The sequence below is a fragment of the Littorina saxatilis genome, linkage group LG2, assembly GCF_037325665.1.
Source record: "Littorina saxatilis isolate snail1 linkage group LG2, US_GU_Lsax_2.0, whole genome shotgun sequence".
NCBI lineage: Eukaryota > Metazoa > Mollusca > Gastropoda > Littorinimorpha > Littorinidae > Littorina > Littorina saxatilis.
This window is the reverse complement of record NC_090246.1, coordinates 95,323,759-95,348,650: the sequence shown is the minus strand read 5'-3', so window position 1 is coordinate 95,348,650 and position 24,892 is coordinate 95,323,759. Positions and strand designations below refer to the sequence as shown.

The 24,892-nt window shown below is 40.8% G+C and overlaps 1 protein-coding gene across 7 annotated transcripts in view; it reads left to right on the top strand.

Moving 5' to 3' along the window:
- Positions 1-24,892, top strand: part of LOC138960235 (uncharacterized) — an 83,836-nt gene that overhangs the window by 35,020 nt on the left and 23,924 nt on the right. For 5 of the 7 annotated variants that reach the window (XM_070332035.1, XM_070332034.1, XM_070332033.1 and 2 more), the window contains exon 2: positions 8,246-8,398. In XM_070332035.1, coding sequence (XP_070188136.1) covers positions 8,298-8,398 — 101 coding nt within the window. In that variant the 5' untranslated portion in view covers positions 8,246-8,297. Of the gene's footprint in view, positions 1-8,245; positions 8,399-13,719; positions 14,643-23,015; positions 23,397-24,892 lie in introns of those variants that run through there. The other 2 variants (XM_070332040.1, XM_070332038.1) reach the window with 2 other exon arrangements.

Genomic DNA, 24,892 nt, shown 5'->3' with positions numbered 1-24,892 from the left:
TTTTGTTTTCTTTTTACAGTTCAGCAGTGTTGTGTACGTTTCACCCCACCCCCTCCATCCAAGAACTCTCGTGTGTCTGTTCTACCTTCATTTATGTAGCATGTGGGTTTTGTTTTAGCTGAATGTCATTGTCTGTTTGGCGTTTGTTTGACTCTGTAGTGTTTGGGGTGGGTTTTTTTGGCGGGGAGGGGGGGGGGGGTTGAGAAGAAAAGGAAAGGTTTAGGCCCAGGTACATGGCCCAAATATTACACAAGCTTAATATGTTTATGCAACCAACTCCACCCCTCCCTCCCCACCAACACCAGCCCCTCCCCCCCCCAGAAAAAGTAGCAAAAAAACAAAACAAAAACAAAAACACAAGCTCGTTCTACTTTATGTTCATGAATGTTCGTGTATTATGAGCAAATCCGTGTTTGGAACAATACACAGCCTAATACACAGCCTAATACTCAGCCTAATACACAGCCTAATACACAGCCTAATACACAACCTAATACACAGCCTAATACACAACCTAATACACAGCTGTATAACCGTAACGAACTGCACCAAAATACTAAAAAGAAGGCTATTCAACCGAAAACAAATACTGACAATATCAACATCAATTTTATGACAGCATTGAGCAAGAGTGACATCTGACAGCTGCTGTGCAGTTGTTTTTTCAGTCCTGCGTTCAAAGGGGAAAATGATGCTCGTAGTTTTGTACACACTAGTTATTGATTCTTACTGTCTGAATTTAATGATGGATTCCAGTGGATTCCTCATGTTTTATAGTTTACACCAAAATAGTGTGCAAAGGGAAATGATAGTCGACTGTCCCGTTTTTTATTTGTAAGTGTTCGTGTAAACTTAACGCTATAAAATTATAGCGATGACACAAATACTGTAATGGTCTGCAGGTTATAGCCACTCTCTGTCTCTTTCTCTCTCTCTCTCTCTCTCTCTCTCTCTCTCTCTCTCTCTCTCTCTCTCTCTCTCTCTCTCTCTCTCTCTCTCTCTCTCTCTCTCTCTCTCTCTCTCTCTCTCTCTCTCTCTCTCTCTCTCTCTCTCTCTCTAAATGTCTATCTGTCTGCTTATCTGTTTACCTACCGGTCTCTTTATCTGTATTGTCTGTCTCTCTATCTGTCTGTCTGTCTGTCTCTCTATCTGTCTGTCTGTCTGTCTGTCTGACTGGCTGCCTTGACGTATGCCTTTCTTTCTGACTACGTGTCTTTCCGTCTGCATTTCGGTTTGTGCATTCTTTTCCTAGATCTTCAACGCGTCGAGGATATAAATCGTGCGGAGATTGCATTTACCCTGACACATATGTACATAGAAAACAGCTCTCGTTAACAACTTCTTAGGAACCGTAATTCCTCAAGTCCGGAAAACAAGATTTGCCGGCGACAAGTCATTCATGAGATCACAACATCTCGCCCGATAAGGCATACACATCCGCTAATTTGGCGGTATTTTATGAACAGGATGTCCTTTAATTAAGTAAGGTTACGCTTGACAATATTCAAGAGGTTCGTCCTTGTCTGGCCACATATCTTGCACTTTATTGGGATCTTGTTCTTTAAGATTGTGTATGATCTCAACACCTAGTAAAGCAGTGGTAGATGGTTTTTTTGTTTTTTCATATATATACAATTAACTTCTTTTCTTTATTAAGAATGGCCATTCCATCATAAAACATGGAGTTTCACTGTTAGAAAGTCTGCTCTTGGAATAGTTTCGGTTATTTGTGGACAAAGAAAGAAGGACCAAGTTCACATACCAAGCAGCCAGCTAACCCGAAAAACAAACAAACAAACGAACAACAACAACAACAAAAGAAAAGATAAGCGAACAGGCATGGGTTTTTTTCCCTGAAAAATAATCAGGACATAGCAGGGGGTTTACGTCAAATGTTCCTTCGTAATGCATCCGGTAGTGTTATATCGTTCAGATTGACATTTGATAACCGGAGAAAGCTAGCCGAATTATGTAAACATTTTCCAGAAAAGAATCTCATTGGTATCTTTGAGTAAATCAAGAAGAAAAGAAGAAGTTTAATCTGAAAACGATCATCTCTGGAGAGAAGATTAAGAAATTATATATTGTGCATTGCGCACTGTCTAAATAAGTCCTCCTTCTCCTCCTCCTCATTTTCCTCCTCCTCCTCCACCTCCTTTTTGACCTTCTTTTCTTCCTCTTCTTCTTGATGAAGTTCATGATGATGATGATGATGATCATGATGAGCATGATGATGAGCATGATGATGCATGAAGAGCATACACATGTTTCGTCATGAACAACACCAAAGAAATCAAACGAATGATACGAAAGGCATTACGCATTTCAGCAAATTACAAAGGAGCATACTCCTCAGTGAATACAGGTAATAGGACACAAAGAATATGTTCAAAACAGCACAATCTATATCTTTTACTGCGGAAAACCAAGCAGATCTAAATGTCAAGACATGTAGTAGTTATGAACACATGAGAGAGAGAGAGAGAGAGAGAGAGAGAGAGAGAGAGAGAGAGAGAGAGAGAGAGAGAGAGAGAGAGAGAGGCAGACATACATACAGACAGACAGACAGACAGGAAACGAGAGAGAGAGAGAGAGAGAGAGAGAGAGAGAGCGAGCGAGAGAGGGTTATTCTCATTATCTAAAAATCATATCGAATACTTATTAAACAGTGGTCAACTCCTACCTAATAAGCCAGTGAGTTGCAGGCAGGGCGTCCCGCCCTCTAGCATACAAGGCAAATTATTGTTAAATCGTCTGCCATTTGCGATATATTCCCCTCACGCACATGACGTCACGTACTAATCCCACCACGTGACATCAATTGTCTCTGACCGCATGTGCAGCTTTAGAGGTAATCTACGACGTGACGCTGCGCATTATGACAGAGGTGACTGTCAATGCCAGGAATGTTTGCACGTGAAGCAAACACACGTGATAGTGTGGACAACCAATCTTACAGCTTTTGTTTTAAAAGGAGTCGGTTGTTTGTACTACGTTTTGCGGGTTAGGTTTTCTTTTGTTTTCATTTGTTTGTTTTTGTTGTTGCTGAGTTTTTGTTTGCTATCTTGTTGGTTCCTGACCGTGGTAGTTTAATTTGTCCAAGAAAGACACATTTGTGGATCTTCATTTTATGAATTTACTGCAAGCCTTCTGCACGTTTCGCAGGTTATGATTTGTTGTTAAACTAAACAAAAAAAAACCTGTTCAAGTTGTAATCCATGTACTGCTTTGAGTCTTTAAAGTGAAAACTATAGGCATCCCACGGTAAAACAACGTATATGAGCTTTCTCTATTTGTTTTGGGATTACAAAAGACAAGCTGTGTTAATGTTATAGAAATTGCCGAATGTTTTTGTTTTGTCTTTTAATTTTAATTCTACTCTTACTTTGATTTGATGCTTTTTCATTACACAAATGGACAATAACTGATGTTAAAAAAATTATTATTGTGTCTACAGGTGTCAACATGTACGACATCAATATAATAAATGTAATAGTTTTTCCTACCTCTTCCGTAATAATCAATATTTTCCTTTTAATTCGGGCTCGTTTTGTCACATTGCAGAAACATATCATGGATGACTCACCTGAACCAAGGAATAAACACTTTCAGATAAATAATATCTTAGTGTGTTAAAAAGGACTCAAACGAAAGGAAAATACAAGCAAGCTAGACAACAACTTTGATTTCTGCACATCTCCTACCCATCCCTCTTCTTTGTATTCCTCTTCTTCCCCTCCTTCCTTCTTTTTACTGTCTTTCTTTATAATGATTATGCAACGTTTATTATGTTATTAATAGATTTGGTTTATGTAGACGAATTGTTCAGCCGTTACCGCCTTGCGTGTTACTGTCCATGCAGGAACACAACTATAAGCTTCTAGCTTGTTGCTGTTACCTGTGTATTTTGTATACATGTCATGATTGTAACTTTTGTTAAATAAACTTATGTTTAAACCAAAGGAAAATACTAAAGCCAAATAGAGTGCAAAAGTCAACAAGAGTAAGCTGACATTTGTTGTTTTCAGATATAAATTGTAGTTACAGCAAGGACGGTCACATCCCTCGCATGAATGTTAAAGTTCACAAGACTACCTTTGGACTTCAATATTATCAAGAACGGAATTTGTCACACAAGTCTACTATTCTTTCTTTTGGGTATTTGATATAAGCAGACATCACAAAACCTTTGCGATGCGTCATTGGCCAAATATTCGTCAGTTTCTTAAAACCACATTTCGTAGCTCTTCGGTCATTGTGTGAAGCGGTAATCCGAGGCTTTTTATTCCATTCAAAGACACGCCCTGGACAGCGGGGTAAAATGTTGACAAAAGCCTCAGCTGCTTAATCTCCTAGCAACAGCTGCAACTGCATGGTGACGACTCGAGTTTCTCCAATTTAATACATCTTGATGAGAAAGACGAGAGAGAGAGAGAGAGAGAGAGAGAGAGAGAGAGAGAGAGAGAGAGAGAGACTACAACAACAACTACTGCTACTACTACTACTACTACTACTTATACTACTACTACTCCTACTACTACTCCTACTACTACTCCTACTACAACTACAACTACAACTACAACAACTACTACTACTACTACTACTTCTACTACTACTACTACTACTACTACTACTACTACTACTACTACTACTGTCAAACTACTACTACTACTGCTTCTACTGCTACTACTACTACTACTACTACTACTACTACTACTACTACTACTACTACAGTCAAACCTGTCTGTCACGACCACCAAAGGGACCAACTAAAAATGGTCCTTAAAGACAGGTGGTCATTATGGAAACGGTGAATTATTTTGGAAAGAATATCGGTGTTTCTTTAAGTGGTCGCAATGGGCAGATGGTCGTTATTAAGAGGTATTCGCCACGGCAGGTTCGACTATATGTTCAGACTTGTTTGCTATAGAGCCATTCGAGCTGCACTTATCCCCAAGCCGATCATCACGGACACAGTACATACATCTTTCTTTCCCATTACATTGAATTAACCGCAGCTCATCCAATATGCCATCGGATTACATTACGTGACACGGTACGATAATCGTTCTAAGTGAACGATTTGCCAAAAGGAAATCTGATTCCTTTCCCAGGGCAGAATGACATTACCTTAAAAGCACGTTCACACGTACAGAAATAAAAGCAGTTGTTGCCGGGACAATACATTGTCTCGTGTTTCACGTGCAGAAATTAAATATAATGCGCTGTGCAATTTCCTGCATCTGGGGCGCGGTCACTGACTGCGCTGGCAGGTTGACAGACAGCGACAGGAATAATTTATTGGGAGTTCTGCTGCCTCCCCCAGCCCCTACCTGGAACTATGACGGCATATTAACACCAAAAGCTTTACTGTAGACAAACTTAGTCCCGTATCAATGTTCAAGTTTGATGTGTGTGGGTTTGTTTTGTGTGTAGGTGGAAATCCTGCACATGTACACCAGTGGATAGCACTATAAATAATCCCTATTGCAATGATGGAAAGAAAAGATGTTGACTTACATTTTGCTCTAGGTTTGTTTTTGTCTTCTTTTACATTTAGTCAAGTTATGACTAAATGTTTTAACATCGAGGGGGGAATCGAGACGAGGGTCGTGGTGTATGTGTGTGTGTCTGTGCGTGTGTATGTGTGTGTGTGTGTAGAGCGATTCAGACTAAACTACTGGACCGATCTTTATGAAATTTCACATGAGAGTTCCTGGGTATTAAATCCCCATACGTTTTGTTTCATTTTTTTGATAAATGTCTTTGATGACGTCATATCCGGCTTTTCGTGAAAGTTGAGGCGGCACTGTCACGCCCTCATTTTTCAACCAAATTGATTGAAATTTTGGTCAAGCAATCTTCGACGAAGCTTAGACTTCGGTATTGCATTTCAGCGTGGTGGCTTAAAAATTAATTAATGACTTTGGTCATTAAAAATCTGACAATTGTAAAAAAAAAATTAAAAATTTATAAAACGATCCAAATTTACGTTCATCTTATTCTCCATCATTTTCTGATTCCAAAAACATATAAATATGTTATATTTGGATTAAAAACAAGCTCTGAAAATTAAATATATAAAAATTATTATCAAAATTAAATTGTCGAAATCAATTTAAAAACACTTTCATCTTATTCCTTGTCGGTTCCTGATTCCAAAAACATATAGATATGATATGTTTGGATTAAAAACACGCTCAGAAAGTTAAAACAAAGAGAGGTACAGAAAAGCGTGCTATCCTTCTTAGCGCAACTACTACCCCGCTCTTCTTGTCAATTTCACTGCCTTTGCCATGAGCGGTGGACTGACGATGCTACGAGTATACGGTCTTGCTGAAAAATGGCATTGCGTTCAGTTTCATTCTGTGAGTTCGACAGCTACTTGACTAAATGTTGTATTTTCGCCTTTACGCGACTTGTTTTATGTTTTTGTTTTACAGTTGTCACCACTGATAGTTAAAGACAGCACTACTACCAATATCTTACACAATAAGAGCAATTTAGACTTTTCGCACTAGTTTGTTGTCGAAAAGGTAAACCACGAATGGGAGTCACAAAGGACAAAGTGACACTTGTTCTTATAGCTCATTATTGCCAAGAACATTCCCGAATTACCGTTACCTCGAAGAACAATTACAATTAGGTCTTCGGTAGCCTAGGATGTGATTATTAGTGATAATTACAAACATCACTGCGCTCAATATGATAAACGCTTCGGTTCATCATTCTGGTCGCAAACTAGCTTTAAAATTAGTAATACGTACTCTCTCCGCTAGATATCAATAATTCGGCATTATTCTTTGTAAAATAGTAACCAGTGATAATAAAAAAGAAAATCACAACCACCTTAGAACATGTATAATTCTCACTTTTGTCGCTAGTATGTCGTCATATGAAAGGGTATTATAAGAAGGGAAGCAAGGATCGATACATCACTCGATGAACGCTATACCACACTGTCTCCATGTGTGTACGTGTGTGTTGGGACTTGACTGTAAGGTGGCTGTTGTGTTTTGCTGGTGTTTTGCTGGTGTTACGCACAGGTGTTTTTGTCGGCGACAATTCATTTTCCTTTCTTGGTTTGTCTACGCAATGTCCTGAATTTATTGTCTTCGCCCTGAGTGTCGTTGTGTGATGATGAAATCCAGCCGGTAAAATCCAGGTGATATTTCTCTAAAACGTTTTTACTTGAGCTAAAAGAGAACTTCTGTTTCCAGCCAGCGTTCGATAGCTGAAGTGTTTTGACGGTGTTTCCGGTGTTTCCCCCAGGTGGTTTCCTCTTCTCAGACAGTTCCTTTTTTGTGTCCAAGTGCATCTTGCTTTTTCTATTCCTTGACTTGATATCATCACCTTGATATCATCACCTTGATTTGAAAGTCCTTCTGTAAAAACGATGTTCGGTCAGAAGAATACAGTTAATATTTTTGATTTTTTTTACTGGAGCCGCTTCGTCGAGCCAACATTCGATTCGTTTCGTATGTTATATGCATTTTCCTCCGCGACATATCCTTTTTGTTTGACGTATATTCTGGATTTTTGACACATTTGAATTCATTTACCTGTGAAAATGAAATCCCCGGATTTCCTGCAGACTACAAATACAGGTGATGTTTCTGAAAACCGTTTTATTTTTTAAATAAAAGAAAAAAAAGCGAGGATCGATTGCTGCAAAACTGCCAACAGTTCGATGTCTTTCGCGCCGGGGCAAAATGGAGAAACTCCGTCGTCTGTTTTGTTTCCATTCGTTTCTGTTTTGAAAGGAATTGGGTTAATCTTCTGACCAGCCATTATCAAACAAAGTGTCTTGGCATATACTGTATACAAGATGGAGAAAGAAACTTGAGGAAAAGCGCCACACAAAAAGTGTTTCACTCGTGTTGCAGTAGGCGTGTTAGGGCCGGTGAGCAGACGACAGAAATACATCGCGCCTCCCTATTTTCTTGGCAGACGGCAGCTCTGGCCAGTTTGCTCTTGCATCTTAGCAGTATTTAGTCAAGATATCCCTTTCATCCTTCCGTCACTCTCCCAACCAAGCTCTCTCTCTCTCTCTCTCTCTCTCTCTCTCTCTCTCTCTCTCTCTCTCTCTCTCTCTCTCTCTCTCTCTCTCTCTCTCTTCTCTCTCTCTCTCCTCTACCACCTCCTCCTCCTCCTCCTTCTCCTCCAAACCATAGCAATTCAGTTAAGAGGTAGAGCTGTCCCAGCCAAGTTTTTTTACGACACACACCGGTTTGCTTTGTTTCAGAACAAACCAAATTACGGCACTGAGTGAGTAACAGACGACATTTCGTTCCAAGATGGCTGTGGACCCAGAGGTGGCAGCGATCATCGGTGGTTGTGTCGCTGGCGCTGTTATCTTCATCGCCATCGTTGCTGTCGTTATCTACCTGCTGTGTGGGTAAGTGGAAGACAATTTTTCTTCGAGTAAAAAAAATATGAGAGGGACGCTGACAGAGCCATGCATGGTAGTCACTAGTGTGTGCAATGCAATCAACATGATTGCATCTGTGTGAGTCTGTAGCTCTGGTTCTTTTGGAAGAGCTGGTTGCAAAAGAAAGAGCTTTAAAATAACTAAATAAATGTATGAAACATAAATCAATCAATCAATCAATCAAAAATCAAAAATAAACAAACAAATCAATACATGAACACATCAATAAATCAGTACATCAATACATCAATAAATAAATAGAATTGATACTTCCACTATTAATAAAAGCAATAGCAACAATCGAGGTAATAAGGTGGGAATCTATACCACTGTGAAGAAAAGAAAGAAAGGAAAACATTGAAAGGAAGCGTGTCAGGGTGGATTATCATTATGATAATAGCAAGAAAAATTGACAAATTGACCATGGACCACTATGGTGCTTCAAAGGAGAAAACGAACAACAACAACAACACACACTCACACACACACACACACACACACACACACACACACACACACACACACACACACACACACACACACACACACACACACACACACACACACATAGTGACATACACACACATTATCTCTCTTTTTCTTTTTCTCTCTTCCTTTCTCTCTCTCTCGCTCTCTCTTTCTCTCTCTCTCTCTCTCTCTCTCGCTCTCTCTCTTATTTTTTTTTCTCTTTACCGTCTACTTATATATATAAAGTGTTCTCTTAAGAAACGTGGCTAATAATACCTTCCAGGTCCCACTTTTGTCACTGACACGAAAGCTAAATACGCGTTTGCGTGTTGTTATAGCCCTGTATGGCAGCGTATATAAGGCAATACAGACCACACAAACATGCTATTCGTGCTAGAGTCTCTCTTGCCCAGACTTTCTGGTCCGTTTCCACAGTTCTGATATGTGGGTGGTTCTTTTGTAGTAACCACCCACCCCCCCCCCCCCCCCGCTCCCCGCACCCCCTCTTCGTATACAACACTGTTTAAAATGCACTTATAAAGACAGGTGTAATGGGGGAGTGGGTCTTACATTTCTTGAGTGGTACCTATGGCCTTAATTCACGTAAGATGTCTAATGTCACCGACTCTGTGCAAACCGAGATGGGGACGGAATGTATCGTCAAATATAGCACGTTAGCGTTGGAAGCCGGATACAAACAAGTTCTGAGACGGTCTTGCTAGCACTATTAATCATCATTCAGTAAATGATTTGGGAATAAATCGAGAACAACTAAAGATATCATTCTTCCTATGTAAACGACCATTTGATTAACTAAAGACTCTGTCCAGATTTGTACATGGGATGGCCATACGTTTACATGGGATGGCCAGACGTTTACATGGGATGGCCAGACGTTTACATGGGATGGCCAGACGTTTACATGGAAAAAGCTAGGACATCTAACTTTCCACTTGAGCGCATAACAGTATCTTCTGCCTGGCTAATTTGTGGACAGAATGTTTTGTCTTTTTGTTTGGCTGTTGTTGGTTTGTCGTTGTTGTTTTCTTGTGTTTTTGTTCTTTTTTCTGAATCATTGTGTGTATTGACGTTGGTGTCAGTTACGAACACATTTCAACAACGACATTTCCAGTCTGCACTACAAGCAGCTGGGTTGCGGATCTAAGGAATTTGTCCAAGTAGAAAGATGCTCTTATCCTACGTATAAGCCTGAACAGGTATGTTGATATATTGTGGTCTAAACGGTGGTTTGGGGATGTACGTAACACTCTTGTGAATGACGTGTACAATATTAACAGCTATTGTGTTTTCAGCGTAGCAATAGGGTCCGATATTTAGACGAGACAAGTATAATGCCGACGAGTCGAAGACGAGTCGCATTATACTTGTTCGAGTCTAAATATCGGACCTTATTACCAATTCAGTGCCCCATATGGCTTTTTGACCAATCAGGACGGATTCTAGGTGACCCTCTAAATGTTATAACGTTCAGCGGCAGGGACCCTTTTTTTTATCACGCTAAAAATTAACAAGACAAAGTAAAAATGTAATTCAACAATATCAGCGTGATTTATTCTAAAGAATGACACTTCAAATGCTGTCAGGTAATACTCTCTTTATCTACAAAAATACCGAAAAGCGAGTTTTGTCGGTGGGTGCGTAACGGAACAGCAAGGCACCGCCCATCGTCTGAGTGTGCAATGCCGACCGCTCACTTGAAATCTAAATGATCAAAGTTCGGAAAAATCAAGTGAAATTGCGCCACTCGCTTTACATCAAATGTATCTTTACGTCATTTCCCATCCGTCTGGAGTCGGTTCTAAATCTGTCGCTCTCTGTTCAACGAGAAAAAGCGAAGCAACCGAAACGCATGTTCAACATGGTTTATCTTGTGAGATTGTTGTGTGTCAAAGGCATTTGACCTGTGAATATTCATCACGTGAGGTGTGTTACTCTGATTGGTTGACTCAGGTCACGAGAATTCTTTGACTGACAGGCATAATCAGGTAGAAGCGCTCAAGTTCCCATTGCGGCTGTTCTGTCTAATTCGCGGGGTTGCTTCGAAATTTCTTTTGATCGAATTAAACGGTAATAAAACCGTTATTTCTAATATGCTGACTGTTAGCAAATGATAACAGACATGTCTCACAAACGATATCAGCATTCGCCTAAAAGGCTCATGCTTGATATCTTTTTTTCTCGACATGTCTTGTTATCATTTGCTAACAGTCAGCATATTAGAAATAACTCATACTATTGCTACGCTGAAAACACAATAGCGATTATATAGCTGTTCTGACCTTGATTTGTTGTTCCAAACTTGCAAAATGACAGTTTTTGCGTCGATGCGTTGATTTCAGGGTTTGATAGCAGACCCCGTTTCTTATGCGCATTAGTTTTGCGCAGGCGCCACACTGACTTTGGAAAATAACTCGATTTGACAACACAGCTGTTAAACAGCTTTTTATTAGTTCATTCGAATACAACAAAAAGAAGTTTGAGTTTTTTAAATTTTGAACAAGACTACTTATGAAGAAGACCAAAACACAACATCAACGGAAAACTAGAAACAACTGAAGAACTAGGATGCAACAAGGGGAGGAGAAGAGAACAGCTAATCGCGAGCAGACGGCAGCGAAGTTTTCAGTTTGGGTGAATGGCATTTATACTTGTCTCGTCATGAAGCGAATTTTTCAACCTCAGTTATAAACGACTACATGAATGTTAGTGCCATGGGTTGTACATCAATACTTCAGAGGGGAAGTGGGGGCTATTTAGTGTGGAGTTACGAGATAAGAAAAGCCGAATGCGAAAGTTTGTGTCAGTCGGCAACTGACACAGGCACACAAAAACGGCTGTTCCGTTTTACTCCCCTGTTTGTACTACATCTTTCGACTTTGGGCATTTTGTGGTGTTTAGAGACAGAAAATAATTGATTTAGTCCTGTTTCATCGGGAAGTTAGCAGAAAAGGGTATGCTATCGACATTTGTAAAGCTGAAAAACATTCCCGAGAAGAATTTCAAGTTGTCAGTGTATGCTGTTGTCGATTAAAACATCGTGTGGTACAGATGGGTAAACCGGAACCATGCGTCTTTGTTATTGCCAATATGCTTTTGGATATTGGCAAAAATGGCCGACTTCCGTAGCATTATGCTTTGATGATCGGAAGAGACCATCCAATCACAGCCCCCGAATTCCCCCACGTGTCCATCAGAATAGCTATATAGCTTTATAGAACAAAAAACAATACACACACACAAATATAGCAGTCCAGCCTTTTTTAAACATACATTTTTACAAGCACAAAACACGGTGAACAATACACATTTCAAATTCTGGCGAGTCGTTCCTTTCTATCTTTTTTTCGCCCATAGTAAGCAGAGGCCCTACGTGCGCAAATAAGAGTACCACGAATTCTTGGCAGACTTTTTCTCTTATCACCTTCACTTTTTTCAATACTAACATCAAACGAACAGGTGATTGAACGGTATAGTTTTGACTAAGTGTTATAGTGCACGAGTGACGTTGGTACCCTTTGAAACTATCTCGCAAGTAGAGGCATGGTCGGTTTAACGCAGAGACACCAACAGACAGACAGACAGACAGACGGACAGAAAGAGAGAAAGAGAGAAAGAAAGACAGACAGTAAGACAGGCAATGAAATATATACACAAACACTTCGACCCCCCCCCCCCTCTGTGCATACTCTCTCTCTCTCTCTCTCTCTCTCTCTCTCTTTCTCTCTCTCTCTCTCTCTCTCTCTCTCTCTCTCTCTCTCTCTCTCTCTCTCTCTCTCTCTCTCTCTCTCTCTCTCTCTCTCTCTCTCTCTCTCTCTTTAGACTAGTCCCTCTTTAGGGCGAGGGCCAGATGTAAAAAAGCAGATCACTGCTTACTCTATTACCCTCGTTAAATAAAGAATTGTTCTTGTTCTTCTCTTTCTCTCTCTCTCTCTCTCTCTCTCTCTCTCTCTCTCTCTCTCTCTCTCTCTCTCTCTCTCTCTCTCTCTCTCTCCCCTAATAACAACACAGAACACAAATGCAACATGATACATCAAAGATAACCTTTTCACACGTATTCTTTTTTTATATTTGCCACACCAAGTATAGAAATGTTAGATCATCCACTTTTCCCCCCGTACAGAAGCAGGAAGGTTAACGAAATCAAACGATTGAATTCATTAAGCACCAAAACACACGGCTGACCAAACTCTGGGAATGCCACAGGCCTGGAATAAGTGTATTAACTACTACCTGTGCCACCATGTCGTCTGCTCTGGCTTTTTGGCTGTTGTGCTTTCTCGCTCTCCAAGACCGGGAACCAACTCAGGCATTAGGACTCGCATGACTGCGTCTCCGCACACAACAAAACCCGCTTACAACGGCGACGGATGACATTTACAGGGAACATGTCCTTTGTGACTTGAATCTAAGCTTGTTCGCGCGACTGCTTTTTCTGTGTTAAAAATGCTGACAGGATTGTTTACTGTTTGAAATTCATTGCCTTTGTGGATTTGTGGAATGTAGTGTTGTTTTCACCATATTGTAGTCGTCGTTGCTGTTACTTTTTTGTCGTTCTTCTTTAAAATAAAATAAAATAAACCAAAGGTGGTGTTTATCTATAAACCTAGCCGGTGACAACGGAGGTCGATGTGCGACTAATACGAGTTTTGTAACCTATAAAACAGAACTATTTTGGTTTTGATTGGGGGGGGGGGGGGAGTGGGTAAATCTGGGTGCTTTTCTGTGCACAATTCGGATTTAAAAAAAAAAAGTTTATTGTTACGTGGGCAAGACCAAAGAGAACAGAAAGATCAGAATGATGACAGAACTACAGGCACGTATCTTCTATGACCCGATGTCCTATGTCTCCTCATAAGTCTTGGTTTTCTTTAGATAGAGTATGGTGTTAATGTGACGGATGATGTCTAATTCGTAATTTATTACCAGAAATGATCGACCTCCTTACCCGAATGGGCGACACTTGGCGACTCTCATACACAACGGATGATTAGATCTCGCGGTCACTTTGTCATCTTCTACTAAGCTGTTTCACAAAAGTTTGCATTAAAGAATGTTAGGGTGGGAGAGTATCATGCGATGCGAATCAATACCAAAGAAATACTTTTGCTTTGATTGACATCAGAAAAGCTGTGCCAAACTCGTGTTCCTTAAAACAGAAATATTGTGTATTGGATTCGCCTATAGCGTCGCCCATTGCGGAATCCCTCAGTGCAGGATCGCCCATTACAGGTAAAAGAAAACACGTCGAATCCGACCAATAAACAATATAGAATTTGACCCCTTCGGTGTTATTGTGTGTGAGGGGCAACCACCAAGGGTAGCCCTGTCGGCAGTGCAGGAGATAATTATGTGAGCCTTTGTAGCCTGGTTTTTGTTCACGGCGCTAGGGGTAGACACAAGACGGCCCCACCCGGATCACTATCGCACAGTGCCTTTACCTGGTCGACTGTCAAACTGCTTTCCAACCGGGTAGATCGGTTCGTTCTTTCTTCAAAGTGTCGGTGGTAGAAAGTTCAGCTAAGAGTATTGTGTGCAATGTTAAACAGTGTCTGTATAGGGTTCCAGTGCCAGACGTCATCGGTTTGTGCTGTTCTGTGCTTGTGAATATAATGGTGAACAGAATGGACTTCAGTGACTAAAAAAAACTAGCTGTATTGAGAGTAAGGAGTATGCCGGCCTGGGTTACACTGCGGTATGGTATGCATACCGTGGTGGTGTGTAGGTTCGTTTTTTTTCATTTTGTTCGTGGCATTCATCGCCGAACTGACAAGCACTAAGGTGCCCTTTTGTAAGAATGTCAGGTTTCACCTTTGCGTCAAAAGGACATGACTGCTTTTCAAAGCAGTGGGGTGCCCGTGACACAAAAACACTCCGACTTACCTAGCGTTTACCGAGTCCACTGGTTGTTTTGTGACTACCATTTTGGTCGATGCTGTTTAACAGTGCTGCTTACGCTCCAGAACTGGCAGACAGCTGGAGCTTCAAATAACTAAATTGAGACTCAAACTGCTGAGCGTCAAATAGTTAAACTGAGACTCAAATAGCTAAACTTGTCACAAACTTTGCGCAGATGAAAAAGCAGATTCGGCGGAGAGGTGCTTGGTAAATTCTAAAGTAGTAGATAGTCCCCGGGGTAGAAATAGCGAAAACTATGTCAGTGGTAAAGACACTATTCTTGTGACAAACTTTACGCAAGTGCTTTCTTTTTGACTGTGCAAATTTGGTTTTGACTGTGAGCGGGTAGAAGGATATATTTAACCAGCAGCTGGTTTTGTCCTAAACGTTTCCCATTTCGTTCTTTCGTTTTAAGTTTATTCACACAATCGATAAAAACGCCTAAAATTTTTTCCGAAGTGAGTTAGAAAGTAAGCGAATGCAGTCTAATGTTATTGATCGAAACTATGCCTAGTCTTGGTACAGCTCAGCGAATTCAAAAAGGTTCCACCTAGTTTTAAGTCAGCTCAAGGTACGTCTGTCTAACCAGCCCTGTTATTGATGGCCGATGTGAATGCGTGATGTATTGTGTAACAAAAATTCCATCTCACACGGCATAAATAAATCCCTGCGCCTTGAATATGTGCGCGATATAAATTGCATAAAATAAAAATTAAATTAAAAAAAATAAATCCCTGCGCTTAGAACTGTACCCACGGAATACGCGCGATATAAGCCTCATATTGATTGATTGATTGATATATGCGCCGAAATGGCTGCGATTTGCTGGCCGATGTGAATGCGTGATGTATTGTGTAAAAAAATTCCATCTCACACAGCATAAATAAATCGCATAAAATAAAAAAATAAATAAGTAAATAAATCCCTGCGCTTAGAACTGTACCCACGAATACGCGCGATATAAGCCTCATATTGATATTGATTGATTGATTTTAATTTTTATTTTATCGATATTTATAAAGTCTTAAAATTCAGTCGAGATCAAGACATCGCATCGTGTTATAGAATTGTATTGGACATATTACATAACCGCATTGAATGTCCAATGGACTGTTATGAACATATAGTATTATAAGATATGGAGATGAAAAAGGGCACAGTTTATGTAATAAAAATACGCAAGTACCCAAAAATGTTCAATATAAAACATAAAGAACATATCTAATCATCAACTAAAGAACAAAAAGGCTAGATTTGTTGTCTTTACTACAGTTAAAACAAAGTAAGAAGGTCCGGATCAAGCAGTACAATTTCTTCAGAATCAATTAAACTATAATGTACAAACACCCACAAAATAGACTGAAGTTGTTTCTAGCCAAAACAACACCGTTACAGCTGGTTCTACTGCTGATTTTACTCGGTAGACTGCATAATTATCAGTGTATATATTTTTTTTAATTGAAATCCAGTTAAAAATTCTACACTCAGAAATCCAATTACTCATTCTATACTCATTTACTTCGCTTGTCTGACTCAATAACTCTGTCCGTGTGTTAGACAGTGAGAGAAAGAGATGGAGACGATAGCGCCTAGCCGTGGCTAGAGCGACCAGGCTTCGGAACCAGTCGAGGCTGGCGGTGTTTGTGTGTTTTGGTGGAGATCTCGTGAGATTACCGCCTTCTACGGGCGGGCATGGAAATGGCCGTTGAATTTTAATGCAAAGGGTGTGAACCAAACAGAGTGATTGTGTTTGCGAAAAGAGCTCTGCTTTAAAACACAGCAACGGCAAGCATTTCAGGCCCGTTGTTGTTGTTCGCGCAGCCGCACAGTCTTCTGTTAGTCGGATTTGTAAAAGTTTGACAATTGATGAATCTGTCAACAGTTAAACGAAAATCTGTCAACAGTTTAAAAGATCTGTCAACATCTGTTAACCGTTTAAAAGATATGTCAACACCAACAACGCTATGGGTTATTTTTAGGCCAAACATTAGGCGTAAAACTGTTGCCTAACTGGATTTTGAGTGTTTGAGAAGCTGCGGTGTTCTCAGGAGGAAATGCAGACTTTCTTTTGGGCAAAATTCAGTCAGAATTTGGCTTGCTCGTTTGTTCAGCTGCAGTCTTTTGTGAGTGAAATGTCTTTAATGTTTACCAAAAGATCGGTCAAAAAAGGAGCACCGTGCTGTTCGCAATTGTTTTTTTTTGGTTTTTTTATAATCTAAAGGGCATGATGCCGAGAAAAATAAATCAAGAAAATGACTGAAGTAATGCTGCACGAAAAAAAAAGAACAAACGATCTGTAACGTAGTTACTGCAATATTTTGACCGCAGGTAATCAACTGTAAATCACGTGCTTAAACGAAAATATCAAAGCATTAACGCCAGCTCTTACGTCAGACCAGACTGTTTATTAGGCACTGGTGCAATTTTACGCTTGGCTGTTGTTTACAATAATAGTGTTCTAAATAAATTTCTTTGGTGCGAACGTTAGGCGTACTGACTCACCCACGATACCACGCTTTCATTCACACAAAATGCAAATGGTTGTGCAAGGTTTTCATACGTACGCCATTACGTGTACTCAGTAACCCCCCACAATCCCACTCCTTTTTCATAGACTCGGAATGTCAAGACACAGTCCTATTTCATTTCATTTTTTTTTTCATTTCATTTTCATTTTCATTACTTTATTGTCCCATCGCTGGGAAATTCGGGTCGCTTCCTCCCAGTGGAAAGCTAGCAGCAACGGAGTCGCGCTACCCAGGTGTCTGCGTGTTTAGGTGTATTCAGCCACCTGCACTTATGGCAGAATGACCAAGGTCTTTTACGTGCCATTGTGATGACACGGGGGTGGGACATGGCTTCCGTCTCTGGGTCTGCACATAAAGTTGACCCGTGTCCGTCCCGGCCCGAATTCGAACCTGCGACCTTTCGATCACAAGTCCAGTGCTCTACGAACTGAGCTACTCGTGTGAACAATTCAACTTATCATTTTAAATCTGGTCGAAATTGTACATGGAATGAGACCCCCCGCGGGTTAGGGGGAAGAATTTACCCGATGCTCCCCAGCATGTCGTAAGAGGCGACTAACGGATTCTGTTTCTCTTTTTACCCTTGTTAAGTGTTTCTTGTATAGAATATAGTCAATTTTTGTAAAGATTTTAGTCAAGCAGTATGTAAGAAATGTTAAGTCCTTTGTACTGGAAACTTGCATTCTCCCAGTAAGGTAATACATTGTACTACGTTGCAAGCCCCTGGAGCAAATTTTTGATTAGTGCTTTTGTGAACAAGAAACAATTGACAAGTGGCTCTATCCCCTCTCCCCCCTTTCCCCGTCGCGATATAACCTTCGTGGTTGAAAACGACGTTAAACACCAAATAAAGAAAGAAAGAAATTTTAAATCTGGTCGAAATTGTACATGGAATGAGGTTATCCCCCCCACTTGGACACGTACCACCCATCAACAGCCTTGGTTCTCTCTGTACAGAGTTGAAAGTTGGTGATGAATACATTTCTTCGCGGACACAAGTTGCAGCCAGTGAAATGTCTTCTTTATATAAAAAAAATATTAAAAAAATATAAAAATAAAAGAGCTGTGCATAGGAAGCAGCCAGGGTGTTGATTGTTGGTATATGTGCCATTGGAGGGATGGTCTTAGCCCTTGTCAAAGCCTGGCTAAATCTGACTTGGTGAGTCGAAACATTTACACGGTGAGGACTGCATGTGCCTTTAACCACCAGCTTTGCTTCTCAGCAAGCAAACCGCACATCTTACAGCAGAAGTGTCAAGGCTGATATTTACTGAAGAAGGAAGCTGAAAGCGCCATTGCTACAAGACGAAAACACCTGTGCACCGCTCCGTGTGTATGACAGCAACCGTTCGGGCGTGCTGTTTTATGTCATGGCTGTGATGTGTCTGAATTTTTGTAATGGGTAAATGGGGCAGATTTGGTGCACTCATGAGATTTCAACAATCGTTACAATATTACAACGCGTCGAAGCGTCAAACATTTTTATACGACTTATTTTCCCCGATTCAAGTACATCTGGTTTTTCGCAAGATGTGTAAAAACAGAGACCTTTTGTGTGAATGAATGTCCTTTCTCACCCCGAAAATGTACGGAGTTTAGGTGCACTTTTTTTGCGTAGGATAAGGGATAAGGGAACTGCGTCCTTCATTTCCAGAAGTTCGAAACCTTAGTAATAAAAGCTAACTCTGAACGAACGAAGTAGATTTCTTTTTAAAAAAGAAAAGAAGATAACACAAAGTAATGTACATGGATATGTGTAATCATTTCCTTTTTACGTTGCACATGAAAAAACATGATTCACGAAGGTTTGATGTTTCAATGCATGTCATGTTACACGCACATGGTGACTTTCGTAGGGCTATATAGCAGAAAGTGATGTCATTTGTTGAAGTGATGGTGTGACGTCATTCAGCGAAGTTTTTTGTTTGATACTTCAGTTTGAAAACAAACAGTAAAAGCAATGCATCTATGATACGCTTCAGACTCTTTGCATTTTGTTAACAGTTTATTTCTTCCATCAACAACAGCTTTGCTTTAACATTATCATTTGATTAAATTCACGTTTGCTCAATCTACTGCAGCAAGGTTGACGTGATCAACAAAATGTCTCGCTACGTCTGTTATGGGAGCTTATTTGTCACGTGCTGTTTGTATTCACCTCACACATAAGTCATCTATAAAAAGTTTACTCCATGATCTTAGTATTTCAGTGAACAGAATCTTCAAAGGAAAGTATGGTAATCGTAGACTATTAATCAATACGGTTGAGCTAGTTGAATAGCAACGGCACGTATGTGCATGATTTTACCTTTATACATACTTGAGCGGTGAAAATATTGTATTTTCCAAAGGAACTGTATATTCCAATTGTATTTTTGATAGTTTTCTCACCACTCCTTAAGCAAGGTAACATAGTTAGCTTTTGGAATATTAGTTGTGACTTGTTTACTTTTATTTTGCACAAGATCTTCTCCTCTCCCTCCCCTCCCCCCCCCCCCCTAAACAAAACCATTGAGAGGTCGTATCTAACTGTAAAACTACTGTTAGTTGTCTTGTGAAGACTTGAGCTTTCACACCAGAAATCCCCAAAACATTGTTTGAATATTACGTTCGTTTGAAACGTTTTTCTCTGCGTACCCATTGACGCGATACCAGCGATTTTGGTGGATCAGCGATTTTGGTGGATTGAGTCTTTGATCCAAAAATAATCTGCATTTGAAACTTCTGATGTAACTTGGCACGATTATTGTAGACTGAAACTGTGGATTGAAAGCCCTGTGTTATATCGTTTTCGTTATACGGATAGAGGTGCATTGGCATGTGCCCCGAATGCAGATTCCTTCTTATTTTGATGTGATGCTTCGCGCTCACCTCCCATTTGCAGTTAAGGCCCGTGGAATATCATCGCGGACACGCTACCAGTAATACTGTAGTGTATCGAGTCTTTGTAGAAATATGGAAAGCCTTGCATTATATGGTGATTATTTAAGTTATTGCTAGAGGGGCAATATGTCCCCCCCCCCCCCCCCCCCCCCCTTTTTCACCTATAATCTGTTACAGTAGTTTGGAACGAGGTCTGCATGTCATTGCAGACACGATACCAACGATGCTTGGGGATCTACTAGTGTGTTTTTCTCTAAGACGCAACTTGGCACGATTATTGTAGACTGCCTTTGTTGGGATGGAAAGCCTAGTATTATATCGTATTCGTTTTATATAAAGAGGTGCATTGTTCTCCCGTTTGGGCCCTGTGCCCCGGATACAAATTCCTGCTTATTTTGAAGTGAAGTTTCGCGTTTTATTCCTATCTGTAGTTCGGAACGAGGCCCGTGAGCGTGCACGCTTTGTTCTCCTTTCTATCGCACCCCCCCCCCCCCCCTTATCCCCCTCCTTCCCCTCACCTCCTTTCCCATTCCTCCTTATCTCAGTCTGTCAGCGTCAACATTGTTTCAACAATAATGTCTCAAGCCTTAATGCTATTTTTTGACTTCTCAAGCTGTGTCCAAATTTCTGAGTTATTCCAAAACAATCCGCCTGTTGACAGCTTTTGATCCTGACTTTGTGTCTCTTATCTCCCCCAAAGATTTGTCAAGAAGGAAGTCAGAGGGAATGTGTGTTTTGGGTAGGGGGAGGGGAGGGAGGGAGGGGAAAGAGAGAACTGGGGGGGGGGGGGGGGGGGTGGGGGGGAAGAGAAAAAAAAGGATGGGATATTTAGGGTCCAGATGTTGCCTTCCAAACACTAGCCTTTGTGTTAGAAATGCGTTTGAAAGACACGGATTTTCTCAATGAAAGGCTGTCCGTAGCGTGTGTAAATGCCTCAACGTAATTGTGTTGATTAACATTATTGTCAGTACAAAAATGACGGTATATTTTAATAAAATTGTTCTTGTCGTTAGCGACGAACCTGGGATAGTCTTAAAAGGTAAGCAAGAATTTTTAACTGAAATCTAGTAGTTAACAACAGAAGTTTCAAAAACATTCACAACCTTGGATTCGACTTTCTGGCATTGAAGTGTATAAGACTAGACTCCATTGAGAAACAGGCAAACTGACACATGTTTTTTTGTCAGTGTCCAAGAGTTTACAATGCTTATGACCAAATTGTTTACAACTCATATCGTAGTCAGTTTGAGTTTTCTTCAACATTTAAATGGTGTTACACATGTTTCGATTACAGCTACTGGATGAAACATCCAGGATAATTTAGGTTAGGTAACTGCCTGCTTCCGATATCATCTCATAACAGGTTACCACCGAGCAATAAAATGTCCCTTATTTCAAGAGTTGCATTTCGACTCTTTGTAATTGATTCACCAACAATCCGTACAAGAACTATGGTTGGTCAGTAGTCACTCTTTCTTTTGTATAATAGTTGAGGACGGTGGCAGTCTTGCGACCCTATAGCGACCGACTGCTGTCCTATGTTTTGAGAATGGAGAGAGAGAGAGAGAGAGAGAGAGAGAGAGAGAGAGAGAGAGAGAGAGAGAGAGAGACAGAGAGAGAGACAGAGAGAGAGAGAGAGAGAGAGAGAGAGAGAGAGAGACTCGTCCATATAAGAGAGAAAGAGAGAGAGAGACTCGTCCATATAACCCGCAACGCTTTTTGCGGTCTCAGCCGTGGCAGAGGAATGCGAATGTCAACTCAAGCTTTGATCCTTGGACCGTGAGGGTCAAGGTGATCAGGGGACGAGACGAGGTGCAGGAGGGTGGGTGGAGGGAGGCAGTAGGAGGGGAGGGGGTAGGGAGTAGTCCCTGTGGGTGCTATAGCAGAGGGAACTCGGATGTGTAAGGGGGTGGGGGGGGGGGGAGAGTAAGCCCTGGGGGTACAATAGCAGAAAGAACTCCGGGGCGGCCGTTTCAGTCGGGGGGCGGGGGTGGTGCCTCAGGGGGAAGGGGGGTGTATAAGCTGTGGGGGTGCAATGTGTGTGACAAGGTTTAGCACCTGGTCTCAGCGACGTTGTGACGTTTACAGAACACGGCGGGCTGTGTGTCGAGACTTTGCACAGAACGACCGTGGACAGCTAAAGGCCCCTCGCGTATTCACGACTTTCGCTTTTGGAAACTTGTTGCAGTTTTTCGCTTTCCCCAAAGAAAAAGTTCTGTGAATTTAGTTTTACAAGACCACCCTGTATGCAGAAGGAACGGTCCGGTGGCCTGTGTCACAGCCTAGCCTAGTATACCTAGGTGCTTGTGTGTGCTGTCACAGTGTATTTACTCCGGTCTTACTCTAGTGGTGTGTACTGTTAGGTAGTTGAAGACGAACCTGAGCAAATAAGAGTGGAGTGATCTCTGACACTGGTAGGAACACGCAGTTTTGTGCATAAAAAAGAGCACAGGAATTCTCCCCCTGCAGGCGAGTCGGAATGTTGAACGTGACAGGTGGATATTTGTTTCACCTACTGCGAGATGTGCGACATAATGTAGTTCTTTGTTAATCGCAGGAATAAATCACGCAGTATGGTTGAAATCATGGCCCCCGAATGAATGCTGTTTCTTCCTTTTTGGGACATAAGCTTGATCGTGGTTATCAATATTCTGTATACATGTCTGTCCTTGTTTTCTGTTAAACTATTTAACCGGATCCGAGATAAACCCGGCCATATTCTGTAACAAAACTCGTCAGTCTCAACGACCTACATTACACGTATAGTTATCTAATATTTATCGTTTTAGCAAGAAAATCTTTCACGGGCTGTGTCTAATCTGGGCTTCTACAGAAAACAAGTAAATTGCAGGACAGCAGTATTTCGTCATGAATTTCTGACGTAGTTGTAAAAAAAAAAAAAAAAAAAAAAATCTCAGTGAGATACATAAGAAATAAAACTGGCAAGTGGATGGTTTTGTCGGTGAAGCGTGCAGTTTGCCAGTCACGCTTGTGATTTGAAAGGACGACCTCAGACGTTATCAGTCTTGTTTTACCTCGTGGAAACATACAGGAGATTCTGTGGACGTCAGAAGGAAACGTGACTTGGGCGTGATTATGTGTGCTTTGTGAGTTGTGGTGAGAGTATAGACCTGTCTGTCTTCCCCCTGAAGCATGGATTGCTTTAATTTGTAAGTGTTGCTTGACTGGAAGGGTGTGTTTGTTAATTTGCGTTGGTGTTTGACGACGACGACGACGACGACGATGATGATGATGATGATGATGATGATGATGATGATGATGATGATGATGATGATGATGATGATGAACAACATCATGATGACCATCATGATGACCATAGTGATGGTGGTGGTGGTGGTGGTGGTAGCAATAATCAACCAAAATCAACTTGTGAATATCTAATAACCTGATCAGTAACTGAGCAAGACATTCCTTCTCCTCCTCGTTTATCTTCATCACTTTTCGCGCCTCTGTCTCTTTCCTCGTGTCTGTCTCACGCTGCAGAGGGTCTGTATTTGCCTGTCTGTCTTTGTCTTTGTCTCTGTGTCATGCCCCTCTACGGGTTGATTTCATATTCTGGCCAGTCGCAGGGTGGGAGGAGGGAGGTGGGGGGAGGGACATACAAACATTGTTTGACTTGTCTATTGACCAGAAAACATCCCTTAGCGGTCAGTGTTTTAGCTCCCCATCGATTAAGAAAACGCCGCCTCACGATATGTTATTGGAAGAGAAGCTGACCCCGTCAAAAGACCCCAGCTATGCTAATATTCACAGCTCAAACAAGACATGGATCTTGACAAGAAATGACTCCTTTATTCGTGTACATTATTGCCATTTAAAGCGAATCCCCCCCCCCCCCTCCCTTATTAAATCTCTCTCATCTCTGTCTAATATTCTCAGCTAAAAGAAAACATGATGCACGTCAAAAATAATTGATTTATTTTAATACATTTTCGCGAAGGAACAGAATTATATGAGAAAAAACAATCGAAGCTGTGCTAATTTGTACAGCTCAAACAAAGTTCTTGTCAGAAAGAAGCCTTCTCTTTCAGTATGTGCTTGCGAAATAAATCGAACCATAATGCGATATGTGCTAATGTTCTTAGCTCAAACAATAAATGCTTCTTGTCATCTGGTAGACTGTAAGTATATTAAGGAGGACAATGCAAATAATCCAAGCTCAAACAAGAAGTTCTTTGTCACAAAAATATGTTATTCCAAAAGAAACTTTCAAGAGGCCTAAGCTGTGCTGGTATATATTCATAGCGTAAATAGGGTACGATTTTGGAAACAGAATTCTAGCATCTATTACAACATAGTCCTCCCAAAGAAACAACACATTGAGAGAAATCAGGCTGAATTGTTTTAAAAATCTCAAACAAGTTACGTCGAAAGAAGAAATCTACTTTATATTCTTCTTGTTTGCTCACTGTTCAGTGCCATCTTACTTCTACATACACCAACTTATCCGCCTTGTGCTCAAGACATTGTAAGCTTGGAACTAAAGGAGAAAAAGATTGTTCTGGGTCAAGGACGGAGGGCGAAAATGTAGGTATTGAGAAGATACATCATGTCATGATGACATCGATTCAAAATTTGGAGGAGGATACTTAGAGAGCAACATTTATACTCTCGATCTAATCTTTGGTGACGGAAATATTAAACA